At 42.3% G+C, this 14,113-nt stretch overlaps 1 protein-coding gene across 1 annotated transcript; it reads left to right on the forward strand.

Annotated features, from left to right (window-relative positions):
- Window positions 1-227: 227 nt before the first annotated feature.
- Window positions 228-10,663, forward strand: RB195_011397 (uncharacterized protein; the record flags this gene model as incomplete). Its single annotated transcript, XM_064192787.1, has 21 exons — window positions 228-278; window positions 3,077-3,205; window positions 3,277-3,443; window positions 4,002-4,089; window positions 4,172-4,436; window positions 4,496-4,633; window positions 4,729-4,831; window positions 5,133-5,238; window positions 5,304-5,462; window positions 5,516-5,621; window positions 5,824-5,940; window positions 7,122-7,216; window positions 7,270-7,400; window positions 7,463-7,540; window positions 7,598-7,712; window positions 8,442-8,651; window positions 8,707-8,831; window positions 8,889-9,065; window positions 10,162-10,290; window positions 10,395-10,503; window positions 10,565-10,663. 21 exons carry the CDS (start codon window positions 228-230, stop codon window positions 10,661-10,663), a joined length of 2,697 nt encoding a protein of 898 aa, XP_064050370.1.
- Window positions 10,664-14,113: the final 3,450 nt, after the last annotated feature.

The raw sequence follows: 14,113 nt of genomic DNA on the forward strand, positions 1-14,113 counted from the left end.
AGCTGCTTCAACTTCTTCGGAACTCATCATCTGACCTTATTCTGAGGTTGAATCGATATTCATGGTTGTTTCATTGATATTATGGAATCTTTGGTTGAATTGGGGTATTCCCCAGTGGGAAATTTCCGATAAATTTCGATCTACAGGCGGGAAGACCGCAACCGCAACCGTGGACAGTGTTCTGCTGCCAGTGCTCGTTTTTAATCTCCTCTACTCACCTCTGACTGATGCTGACCGTGCCTCTTATAATTTTATTATTTGGATTACATCCAGTACAGGTTAGTTTCACCGTTTACCTCGTTTCTCGGTTATCATTATTTCTGAAGCCTGAGGTTATGGAATGATTGTTGCCAAGACTCAAATCCGGTTTTGTTTTTTTTTCTAGGATTGAAAGTAATTCTGCTATTTCCTTTTTTCCTCAGTGTTTTTACTTTGATATCTTGGTTACGAGGAAGATACTGCTCTCTTTGGTCTGAAGTGGGGAATATTCTTCTATTTACGTTTTCTTTTTCCTGGCAAAGTGACCTGATTAGCTGTCAATCTCTGAGGTCACCAATATTGACGTCCTCAGGTGACACTGATCTTTGACGGGAAACACTTCTCAAAAAAAAAAACTCTAATAATTACCCGTCAACACTAATTCGCTTGTCTACTGTTTATACTTTACAGATCCAAGTAATCATATCTGCGTACGTAATAAAATAGAATACAAATGAAATAAAATACATCTACATAGTAGTAAAATTAATTCTATGGGTATCATTTCTTCTCTGAAGTTTTATGGATGCTGGATGTCAAGTTTCGCGAGCAGTTGCCCGAAATTAAGAGATTATAGGGGTCAAGTGCTGTTAAAAGTGTCGTCATCGTTAAGGTTCCGCATCCTCGCCTTGACTTCACCTTTTAAATTAGTAACACATGTTACTGTACACGAAAATAAGTCCATTGGATACTTGGATACTTTAAAGGTACTGTGATTAGAGCGCTTGTTACCCTTATTCAATGTTTTACTTCGGATTCACTTTAATTTCTTCCATGTACACTTCACATGTCTTTCGGAGGTTGTCTCCCATCCCTTCGAGGTCAATAACTAGGTACCGGATTTGTCTACGAGGACAATTCGTTCTATAGACTGCGCCTACGTCCATGAAACCACATAGGATTCTGAATTGAGCTCGAGCTCGTAGGTGCACTTCCAGAAAGATTGCTCACCCCTTTGCGCTCTATCTTTATTTTAGTTTAAGTGTCATGGGACCTAAATGATGTAATAACCTTACATTTACGTATTCGCGCCCCAAAGTCTTAAAATGAACGAATGACGTGAACTAGAAAAGAAGGTAGCACGTCTCTTTGAAAAAGTAATAAGAAAGAAACAACTACGCTTCTACAAAGATTGATCATGATTTTTCTTTCCCGCTAAATCCATGAAATTTATCGGATCTACTGAGACGATTGGTTCCTGATCTCTTTTTTTGGAAGTATATGAAGTATTGTTAGTCACGCTTATAACGGTAACCTCTCAATGTTGAAAGAATTATGAGAGTAATTACTGTTTTCACACAAACACTGACAATTTGAGTAAGCGCAGTCGACGGTCACCTTTCTAACCAGCGGTGCTTTGCCCAGCAAAAGAAGCCGTGGTTTATTCTGCCAGCAGAGTCACCACGGATTTATCTGCATATTTATTCAAATGCAACGGTGCGCTAAGAATCGGGCAGTACGGGCATAATAATGCAAAACAAGTGGTAATTACAAAAAAAAGCAGAAAAAAGCGACTGCCTTCGTGAAGGGTGAAAAACGATGTGCACAGTGTTCGACCCCTATGAAGATGCGCCTACGCGCTCGACTTCAATTCAATACCGTTCGAGGTTTAAAGGCATCACCCCACAAATCTGAGGTAGTACGGATTTGAGGTGGAGTACTCTTATACGGGATAGTAGATCGTGAAGAAGGAGGCGATTCCGTCCATTTCTTCCTAATTGCCGTTAAAAACGGTCCGAAAGATGCGGCGCGTGCACACGGCTGGCGCGCTCCAACTGAACTCGTTGTAGAAAATAGCGCGCCGGAACGCTCGAAACCGTATCTTCCGGGCCGTTTTCTATGGCAATTAGGAAGAAATGGACGGAACCACCCTTCTCTCCATGGACTACGACTCCGTATACGAATACTCCACCTGAAATCCGTACCACCTCAGATTCGTGGGGTGATGCCTTTAAGAACACGTGTCTAGCGTTTACAGTGACTTGCGAGGGCCAGCCGATGTAACAAGTCGGTGGTTTCATCCTCCCAGACAAGCCTGATGCCAACTTCTCGACACCGAAGGGGATCGAAATATAGGTTGGGACTGGGATGGCTTCGAACCATCGATCGATCATTCAGTCACAGTGGAACGTCTTACCGACTGCTACACTCGTTCTACTGGCTTCATATGGGTGACAATAAAGTTACTGACGTATTACAGGAGGTGAAAGCGTCCTCATATGAAACCCTTTCGCAGTAGGGGTGACTTCAGCCAAGGCTTGCTTGGAAACGTAACTGTAGGAGACTGAGGGTTCCGCAGATCTCTCTGATTTGTAGTGTCTGCGATCGATAGAAAACAATCCACAGAGATGGCAGAAAGCACCGATGGCAGCGCCAACGCAACTTCTGCTGGCAGCTTCTGAAGCGCAGAGTGCGCAGCAGATTCGAATAGAGCGGTTGTCGATGCGTTGCGAAATCTTGATGTGTAGTCGGGATAAAACGACATGAAGCATGGTGTAGTTGCGTAAGCGCATGCGCTCCAAGCAACGCGGTGGAAATAGCGGTTAGAATCAATGCGGGACCATTTCGAAATACAACGAGGAATGGTCTCAGCAAAGATGCCAACAGATTCTAACGGCTACAGTTTTGCCGTACCGCTTCGAGCGCAACCGCTTACGCAACTGCAGCGAGCTTCATGTCGCTCGGCCCGACTATAGCTCTAGTGTCATGCGCTGAAGCTGTAAAGGTTTGCGTGGATTACAATTATAGCTCAAGGAAATCAGTAGGAAGCCTGCTTTCTTGGAATTGACAACCGAGTGATTTCTGCCATAGTTTTCAGGCTCTTCCAGCAACTCTAACCTGCAACAATTCTACTGAATTCGACTGTGAAACACCTGCTGCTGACCCCCATCGATGTATCCCGCTCGAATGGCTTTGCGACGGTTTAAAGGACTGCAAGAGTGGTTTGGTAAGAATGTTTACGTCGATCGTTGTTTACAATAAATCTCCTATAGAATTCTCAAGGTTCATGATTTTCAGGATGAATTCCATTGTTCGTATCTGCATTCATGCCCAGAGGGGAATTTTATTTGCCGTTCCGGTGATTGTGTGTCGGGGAAGTTCAAATGTGACGGTGAAATTGACTGTCCGGGTGGTGAGGACGAGAAAGGCTGTGATTATCCGGGAAGTCGTGGCCCGGGAGTGAGGTGGGCAAATTATCAAAAATTGCCCAAAAAAATCTTAAAAGTTAATTAAAAATCGATCAAATCGTCAACTTCTCGAAATTCTTGGTGCACCGCTGAATATTAGAACAAAATTGTTGTTCACGCAGATAAAATGAACATTTACAAGTCAAATGCTCGAATATTCATTCGAACTGAGGATACTTTACTCGATTAAAACAACACTGAACTAAAACCATGCCTAAGCTTTTTAGAAAACAGAGATCGTTGAAATTTGTATTTTATAGATCGCTATTTTTTATTTTGAAATTTTTATCATTGGAACTATTTCTATGTTATAACGATACTTGACCAGATTTCAGCAGCATCCGTGAACCATGGAATTTTCTTTGGAAAAGAGCACAACCATTTTGTGAAATTGTTGACATCCTCTTTTTTTCGTCAAATTTAAAAAAAAACATAAAGGGAGTTGCTTTTTCCAGAATGACTGATTAAAAGAGTCTAAGAAGAATTTTTGCTCCTCACTACATCCTACGTTTTATGTCCATTCAGTTTCCAGTCATTCTTCCAGCATTTTTCCAGATCGGCCGTAATGGATTGTCCGGATCACATGTTCCACTGCTCGTATGGTCCGTGTGTAGCTCGGGCGTATGTCTGTGACGGGGAAGAGGTACTCTTAGTCTCTTTTAATCAGTACTCAATCTGTGGACGTCAAAGCCAACGGCTAACTTGCTGACCTTTTCACTCTTCAGGATTGTCCCTTAGGAGAGGACGAGCGCAATTGCACCCGAAACAGACGCAAAGATTCACGTATCAAACACGAACTCACCTCATGTGATCCGGGGATGATCTTATGCGCTGACCATGCGGCATGTTTCCCAAAACATTGGGTTTGTGATGGAGAACCGGATTGTTTGGATGGAAGCGACGAATCGGATTGTGAACTATCAGTGGATAACTTCTTAGCGGAAACCGTAACCGAACTCTGTCATCCAGGAGAGCACAGATGTAACGGAGGTGAGCGAGCACCAAATCAGGTAGTCATGTAACGCAAAGATTCACGGAGTATATCTCAGGAATGCTGTGCATTGCGATGAATCGTACCTGTGACGGAACGATCGATTGTCCTGACGGTGACGACGAGGCGCCGCTTTGCAACGAATGTCGAACACGGAAGATTCCGTGCGAATACAACTGCGTGAACACCCCATTGGGTAAGATCGATGGATAATAATAATGAGTACGGTATCGTCCGCGAATCGCTGCCCGCATATTCGAATTTCCGGTTCTCACTGTATCTGCCCTGAAGGATCCTCGTTGAATCCTGATGAGCACACGTGCTCTCAGATTAATGAATGTGAGACGAACGAAGCGAAGCTATGTCAGCACTATTGTGAGGATCGACATATAGGGTAGGTTTTCTTGACAGTTTGTGAAAAATTTTGGAAAAGAGAATGCAAGGAACATGAGGACTACGGTAAATGGCGCGCATACAGCCTCAAATTGTGCAAATACGGACTTGTCATTGCTAATTGCAAAGCCAGGAGCCTTTTGAAAGTGTAGTCCTATATTTTGCGCAGTTACTGGGAAAAAGCTTCACTTAGGAAACAATTTTTTAATGTTTATTGAATGTTTTAGAATTATTTATCACCTAAGTATTCCATTTTTTAATATTTTTGGATTGAAAGAAAGGAAAAACCGTGAAATTCCCAGGTATCAGTGCACATGTGCTCCCGGCTATCGACTCGGCGCCGACGAACACAGTTGTCGACTCGACAGAGATCACGAAGGAATGCTATTTGTTGCCCTCGGGCATGAGGTACTGAAAAAATCTAAAATAGCTATTAGTCTCCTCCTCAAACGAAAATATCCCGATCCTCAAAGGTTCGAGCCATGCCGTTGTTCGACTCACGAACATCCACCTCCGGATATGAAACGGCACAATCCATAGGATCTCTAGGAGTGGTTCGGTCCATAGATTTTCATGGAAACCAGCAATTAATCTACATGACCATCGCCGGTTCCAATTTGAATGGAGAAATTGTGAGTGCTTCCAGGGGGGAAAAATCTATTAATTTCATCAAATGATATTGAAGGCGGTGTCCAGCGGTGGTCTTCTACGAATTATTCGCGAAAACGTGGCCGGTGTTGGACAAGTGGCAGTGGATTGGATCGGTGGAAATTTCTACCTCACACATCGATGTAAGCACTTCTATGAGAAATTCTCGAATTTTCTCTCATACCCGCCACTGAGTAATCGGCGTCGGATGCATTTGAGCGGCATGTGTCGCGATCGATGCGTCGCGGTCATCTGGCTGAACACAGCCGGAGCCGACTATATGCACATAGTTTTTTTTCTCTAATGCAAGAATTATCATAAGTACTAGGGGTGGATTTTTTTCAGATCCATCATTAACTCCTGGTATCAGCGTATGTACCGAGGATGGTTTCTTCTGTCGTCGTATCGTCAAAGGACTGCCAGCTGATCCTGTAGATCATGGAAAGAAGCAACAGTATAGAGGTTTTTGTCCATCCTTATCTTTTAAATAATCCATGTTTCAAAGGTTAAAAAAAAGAAAAATGAAATATATTCTTACATCTATACCAACAGCGGCTTTTGTAGAAAGGCGAAGTCCGCCGCATTTCTAATCTTACGGGAATGACGAGATCCTGAAAGTGTTGGATATTTCTCAAGTCAAATAATCGAACGTCTTACAAGTAACGTCAAAATATGTGGGGACGCTCGTATTGTAGGCAACCACATAGATAAAATTTCTTATGAATTAATATAAATTCCTTGCGAGCATGGCATAACTGCAAGAAAAAAGAAATTTCAAGCTCTTTTTTCACTTATTGTTTTAAATATGGTCCTATATTCAATTTAACTAAGGTAGAAAACAAGCAAGTAGAAATTAGAGCATAGAAAGCGCGCTCCTTCGAATGATACCGTATTTGAATTTTACTGTCATAAAATTTGACACTTGAATTAATGCTACAGATGCTGCTTTAACTACACTCACATGATTTGATCTTTCGCGGCAGCCGAGATGCTGTAAGCTATTTTTTTTTTGTGGATGATAAGAAGTCACATAGCAAGGTTAATTTAAACTCCTAAATATTTATTTACCGAACGTTGGGGAAAATCAAACGCTTTCGGCCACGCCACCTTTAATCATTCAAGTAATCCCTTCCGATCTGGCCATTTAGGAGTGCTGGGTGTGCGAATTATCAAATATTCAGAATTATTCATTATTTTTATTTTTTATTCGTTGGGTATGATATTTTACATGTTAGATTTTTTGAAGAAATGTAGTAGACCACCATAAGAGAGCAGACAATAGAAAAAATGAGAATGGGAAGGCGCAAAAGGTCCTGTCATCCGCAGGATTCGAACCTGCGCCCTCCGAAGAGGACTGCGACCTGAACGCAGCGCCTTAGACCACTCGGCCAGAATGACACATTTTCTATTCCACATCAGCAGGTTCGTGGGCAATTCGCAAATATTTAGAATTGGAAGAGAATCTTTGCAAGTTTTGGTTATGCAATGAAATATGATTAAATTTCAGGTCGACTGATAAAACTCGTCTTTTAGAAAATTCAAAATTTTAAAAAAAGAGACGACAATTTTATACTGAAAAAATTAAGGAATTTGAAGAACTCGGTTGGAAGTTTTATAAGTAGGGCTATTCTTAGGATTTTCAGGAATTGCACTGCATCCTCAAAGAGGTGCCATCGTATGGATTGAATCATACGGTAGCCGTCACAGGATCGTCAGCGCTAACATGAATGGGAAAAACGTGAGCAACAACTTTGTTGCTATCTTAAGGATCTGGAAAACAAAAGATTTCAGATTCGAATTCTTGTGGACAACAAGCTGGAGTATCCTACCGGTTTATCCATCGATTTGATTAGAAGTGATGTCTACTTTGGTGACGTTGAGAGACAGATGATCGAGCGTGTCAACATGGATACGAAGCAGAGGTGGGATTTCTCGTGGTCTCCCGGATAGCTGAGCACAGATTTCCCCTGAACGAATATTTTAGGATCGTCGTCCTAACTCAAGCAGTACATCATCCCTATGATCTAAGATATTTCAATGGATTTTTGTATTGGACTGATTGGTAGGGTTTTTCGATGAGAAATCCTTCATTTTCCCGGAAATTCCAAGATAATTTCAGGGCAACATCATCATTAAAAGTATCGGAACTAAGCATACATCATGAATCTGCTCATATAATCCATTCGTTTACCACGCTGCCGTACGGTTTGGCTATCAACCACACGATGTATCAGGTATCCAAGAATCTTAGACAGTACTGAGATCAGTGTTGATGTCATTTTCAAGCTGAGTGCACCAGAAAATGAAAGAAGAGAAGCCTCTCTTTCACATAGTCTTTTTTTCCTTTTTTCTGCACCTATTCATAACTATTACATCCATAAACAAGCAGGAAAAGGATGAATTAAGACTTTCTCGTAACGAAATATTTGAAACCTTCACAAAAACGTCCGTGCATTCTGTCTTGGTGCGCAGTTAATAATATATAGTCAGGTAAAAACGACATGAAGCACAGACAGTTGAGTAAGCGGCTGCACGCCCGAAGCGGTGCGGTGGAAGGAGCGGTTAGAAACGAGGTGGGACCATGTCGAACTGCAGGGATGGGTGGCGGTAGCGAGGATCCTTACAAGATCCCAACCGCTACGCTCCACCGTGCCGCTTCGAGCGCAGCCGCTTACAGCAACTGTCCCTGCTTCATGTCGTTTTGACCCAACTATAGCCGTTGCCATACGCGATCAACTGGGCTGACTTGGCCGATGTACTTTTTGGAGTGTTACTGGCGAAAGCACCAGTAACACTAAGAGACGAACAACAGGGCGAAACTACGTCATCTACTGCTGGATACGGAGAAAGCAGGTTTCTGAATGCGTCGCAGACGCGTTGCGTCCGCTCGGATGAGCGAGAACTATGTAAACAAGGTGAAAGACGCAAGAATTGATGTTAAGATGAATTCACCGTGTATTCAGCCCGCTCCGTCAATGAATCCGTGCGCTGGAAGCGGATGTCAGTGGATATGCGTGTCGATTCCAAACGTTGAAGGTGAAATGCAGCCGCAATGTCTGTGTCCAGACGGTTACAAGACGGAAGAGAATGGTGACTGTGCTCCAATTGACCCAACTGACAACACCTCCGCTGAGGATTCGAATGCTAAACCTAGTGTCGCGGTTGCCTCCATGGTTGGTTGCAGTTTCTTTATCGTAGCAGTTGTCCAGAATCATCGGTTCTATTCAGGATAAATCGCATGTTGGAGTCGCTTGGATGAAGGAACGATGTCAAGCTGGAGATGGTTGCCTGAATGGCGGCCAATGTCATGAGATCAAAAACGAACACGGCCGTGTGACGAAGATTCTCTGCAGGTGCGAGTAGCTCTTTTTGTCATTAGAGTCCCACGCTCATATAATAGTTGTTTTCAGCTGCGAATCACCGTACGAAGGTCACCGCTGCGAACGCCTCAATCCAGAAAAGGAACTGGCGAAGCAGATAGCTGCTTCTAAGAAATCCATCTGGATAACCGTGTTCTTCATCATCCTCTTCTTATCACTCTTCATTGGTGCATTCTTCATTTCGTACCGTTACGTTGAACCGATCAGGTGAGGTGAAGATCAAGATCTCAGTGGTAGATTAGCTTTATAACATGCTAGCTAGGTCAGATCACGGAAATATAATAAATGGGACCAAAGGTCGAAATTAAATAATCGCAGTAGCCACAGGACGCGTAATTGGGGCACAGGAGCGCTGACTTCGTGCTCTTCTTGAACCCATCGATCGATAAAACACTGTATTCACTGGCCGCTTTACCACTGGACGCGTCACTTCCATCCACAGAACGGGTTTTTTTGGAAACGGTAGATTTTCCGGCAACCACGGAACTTTCGGTGTTCGCATATGGTGGGGTCAAAACGACCCGAACCTCGGTGCAGTTTCGTCGATTCGGGTGGGTTCGAGACGTCATGGCATCGAAGCGTCGTAGTGGAATGCGGTGGTTGGGATTGAGATGGGATCCTCGCTAGCACAAATCACTGCTTTAGCCCGAGTGAAGCTAGCGAAGGTCCCATGTCGATTTGGCTTCATCTTGGCGCTTCGAGCCCAACCGCTTATGCAACTGCGCATATCGTGCTTCCACGTCGTTTTGACCCAACTACACTTTTTGTGACCACCATGGAATTCTCAGTGTTCGCATATTTCGGATATATGTATACATATATAACGTAATAATGACAATAACAACGTAAGAAAAGCGAATGAGCTCTTTTCATTGAATTTTCGAACATTAAGGCATCACTCCACGAATCTGAGGTGGTGCAGATTTTAGGGGGAGTATTCGTATACGGGGTCGTAGATTATGGAGAGGGGAGAGGGGGGTGATTCCGTCCATTTCCTCCTAATTGCCGCAAAAAAAGGCTCGGAAGAGATACGGCTTCGGGCATTCTGGCGCACTTTTTTCGACAAGGAGTTCGAATGGAGCGCGCCAGCCTTGTGCACGCGCCGCATCTTCCGGGCTCTTTTTTACGGCACTTAGGAAGAAATGGACGGAATCACCCTCCTCTCCATAATCTACTATCGATTATAAGAATACTCCACCTGAAATCTGCACCACCTCAGATTCGTAGGGTGATGCCTTTAAACAGCTCTGAACGAAGTACTGTACAGTAGTAGTTACTCTTTCTAAACTGCATTAATTTCCAGTAAAACCACAAAATCAATACTGACATCAATGGAACGACGTCTGGTGACAATACCACCGCCTACTATGCCTAATTTATCGCCCATAATAACATCTATGAAGTCACGATTAGCATCCACAATGGCTGCCAGGTATGCGTACTGTATGAGGTACTTCTCAATTGTTGCAGAATAATAGTAAATTATTGTAGAATTATCGTAAATTATTGTAAATCCACTATTTTTGATCACTGCAGAAGTCCTCGAAGTGCCAGCGTTTTACGAACAGAATTTACCAATCCACTATTCGACGATCGGTCGTCGAATGGTTCATCACCGGAGGAGCCAGTGAATGACGCTACTGCGGTATAATCAATTTTACCTATAAGTAGACAATGGGACCCTAGAATAATTTTTTTTGTTTCAGTTGACATATAACAATCCGTTGTACGTTGAGGATACTTCACATGCAGCACCGTTTTCTGGAATTCATGTGACCTACACTAATAAGTTCACACCACCGTAGGCGAAAGTCTTCCATATGCGATGGTCGGCAACTTCCCACCGATATCGAGGAATACTCGTTGATGACTGTGATATAAGATATTATTATAGAAGAATTGTATGATTGTGATGTTTTACTGAAAGTTTTAAAATCGTTTGTAAATTTTTCGGAATAAATTTGTTTTTTTTTTCCTTGTCACATACACGTTTCAGCATAGTCCTTTCTTTTTGCTGTTAAATTGGCATTTGCAAGAGGTAAACAGTCTCTGGGACCAATCTCCACGATTTCCTTTTTCTGACTTCGAAAAGGGGGTAGGGAGTCATTTGCGTATACAGCAGAAGCAAGAACGATTCACCATCGTAGCGGCATGTCTTGGTAACCTTACTGTACTAGTGTACTGAGCGATGTAATAAAGCGAGGGAAACAAAAAGAAAGGATAAAGGAGTAAAGTGGTCAACCTTATGAATCCCTGTGATGCGTTTAACTCGAATTCAGAACCAGAATTTAGAGACTTTAAACGATAGAAAGATAAAGGTGTTAGTCAATGCACTTGGAATGCGCCACCGTGTTCAATTTAATGCAGAATAATGCATATCAAATCATTGTTTCCATCTTCCCAGACAGGCCCTAGTACAATGATCTATCGATCATTGATTACAATGATTTATCGATCTCGGAAGGATCGAGTGGCTTGGTTGGCTTCCGCACGGTTTCAAACCAACGATCGACTGTGCAGTCGCAGCTGAAACTCCTACCAACTGCGCTACACCCGCTCTTTCAATGAGGTACTTTATGATCGCTTATGAGCCCTACATAAAGGGTGTAGCAGTCAAACCGAATTTTTCTAGGAATCTTGTTTGGTGGGGCTTGTGTGGTGGGATATCCAAGCAGTGACTTTCACGTTCTACACACCTTGAATTCAGTGGCCGTACAGTGTTGTATAGTTGAGTCAAAACGACACGAAGCACGGGCAGTTGCGCAAGCGGCTGCGCTTGAAGCGGCACGGTGGAGCGTGGCGGTTGGGATCGTGCAGGGATCCTTGCTACCGCCGCCCATCTCTGCAGTTCGTCATGATCCCACCTCGATTGCAATCGCTGTCTCCACCGCACCGCTTCGAGAGCAGCCGCTTACGCAGGCGTCCGTGCTTCATGTCGTTTTGACTCGATCGTATCCCCTGAACAACATTTCGTAGTCAGAGCGCATTTAATAGTTGGTGAAAGCTACATATGAACACGAGCCTCCCCTACATTTTCATCTTTCATCTCATGCTCCTGTTCCATGCAGGAGAGCCATTTTCTTCAAAAGAAAAAAAAAACCGGAGCAACCAGAAAGAGAACGAGAAGGATACATTCTCCTAAGGATCATCCTAAGGAACATTTCTTACTATAAATAGTGCAGCACAGAGTACGAAAACTCTGTGCTGCACTATTTATAGTAAGATATGAAATTCCCAGCACTTTTAATCTCTCTGAACATTCCCTTCCCTCATTGAATAATTAAGTGCTACTTTTTCTACCAAACGGTATCAAGAAAGCTGCGTAATTCTTTCATTTCGCTTTTTTCACTTCTTTTCACAATAACTCATGATACAGCCTGTGTACATTCAAATGCCATCGCGTAAACATGTTTTCAGAAGCCTCTAGTGAGCGTGAAAAGAAACTTTTGCAATAATCCTATCATATAAACAGAATAATTCTCCTGAATGTCGGTCTTACGTGAATCTCCAGTATCACCATTTGTTTTTGTGATTGTTTGACTATAGTACAAGATTTCTGTATTTACTAAGCATTCTAACAAAGCTGAGCATGTCAGCTGAGACTTATCGGCTGAGAACACCTCGTGTGCCAATAGCAATAATTAGTAATATTAATTTAATTTTTAATAATTTAATCTAATCAAGAAGCTACCCACGACAAAGATGGGGGCTTTACGAGGACAAAATAAGTATGAATTACCATATCAAGGAGAGAAAAAGCGATCTTTTCAGTGCTGAGGTATCTCTGGAGCATAGTCAGCAAACTGATTTAGTTCGAATTCAATTTTATATTTAAAAAAAAAACACATCTCTACGTCTGTGCAAATAAATACAGTCTACGAAAGCCATCCCAAATCACGTGACAACTAATATTCGATTTCAGTAATATTCAATTCGAACATTCGAAAACAAACGTCCATACACCCAAACGTGTTCTATTTGTTGGATTTTTGCAGCTGTTTTCAAAGTTGCTGCATCACGAATGCAAAAAAAAAAGACGAGTGAAGCCTGTTATTAATATCGTAATGTCACGCACCATGTGTCCAACCTATATATCTGCTTGCATAATCATAACACGTGTTGCTGGACAGCAGATTTACATGAAGCATACCATATAGCTCATATTTTTTTCACTTGGAACCCATTTCTAGAAGGTGAGTACATACTTCTGCATCAAGCAAAGGAAATATCATCATCATCATCAAGAGAAGAAAAAAAAAACGTTTCGGCAATAAAGTTATCATTACAATCACACGTACACAATTCGACTTGATGCAAGAGAAATCGTTAGGATAAGAGATGAAAATTATTAACACATAGTCAGTCTAAAAGGGTAATTGATTCGACATACGATTTGCTGCGATCGGAACGCGAAGGCAGCAGTTGGAGCGCGATACACAGAAATGAGAGTGTATGACAAAAAAAAAACGAAAGAATAAAAGACGTAAAACGGTCACGACAGCCGGCCACACATAGTGAAACATACGACGTAAGAAATAACGCAACACAATACAAACAATGCTGTTGTTGTTGTTGGCAAATAAGTTCAGGCCAAAAGCGTTAGCCATCACGCGCACAAAGAAAAAAAAAGAACACCTATAAAAAATGGGCACATAGAAAATTTATGAAGAAAAACAAATGGGGAGCCCACAAAAATCATAGAGGGTAATAACAGACCGAGAATTAGTCAACGAAAATGTGCTGCGTACTAAGCACCGGTTGTTTAGAACGGAAAACACATCATCGTCAAGCGCAAAGGAGCAAAGGATAAACTATGATAAACAAATTCATGGCGATAAGAACAGCAAAGCTAGAGCTTTGAGCAACGCGTATCACAGTGATCCACATTCATCATACATCTTCTTAAGAATATATAAAAACCTGAAATCTGAAAAAAAAATCAGGCAAGAAGATTAGGGGGAAACTAGCAATCTATTGCAAATTTACACTGCTGTACTCATTTGTAATCAGTAGCGTTGATGGTTTTAAAGTTCTAGTTGGCCTCGAAGTCTAGAGTCTTAAAATTCTTCAATCCATGAGTAAATGCTCTCCTCCCAATTCCGCGGTAACGAAAAACGTTGTCTCCGTAATTCACCGATAGTACACCTCCTATCGCCACGTGAAAACATGTGACTCGTTTATTAAAATATGATTTGTTGGACGAATATGCAGGATTTCTCTTCATAAGTACGCTTAAAAAATGCAGCAGAAGGATT

Source organism: Necator americanus, chromosome III (genome assembly GCF_031761385.1).
Source record: "Necator americanus strain Aroian chromosome III, whole genome shotgun sequence".
NCBI lineage: Eukaryota > Metazoa > Nematoda > Chromadorea > Rhabditida > Ancylostomatidae > Necator > Necator americanus.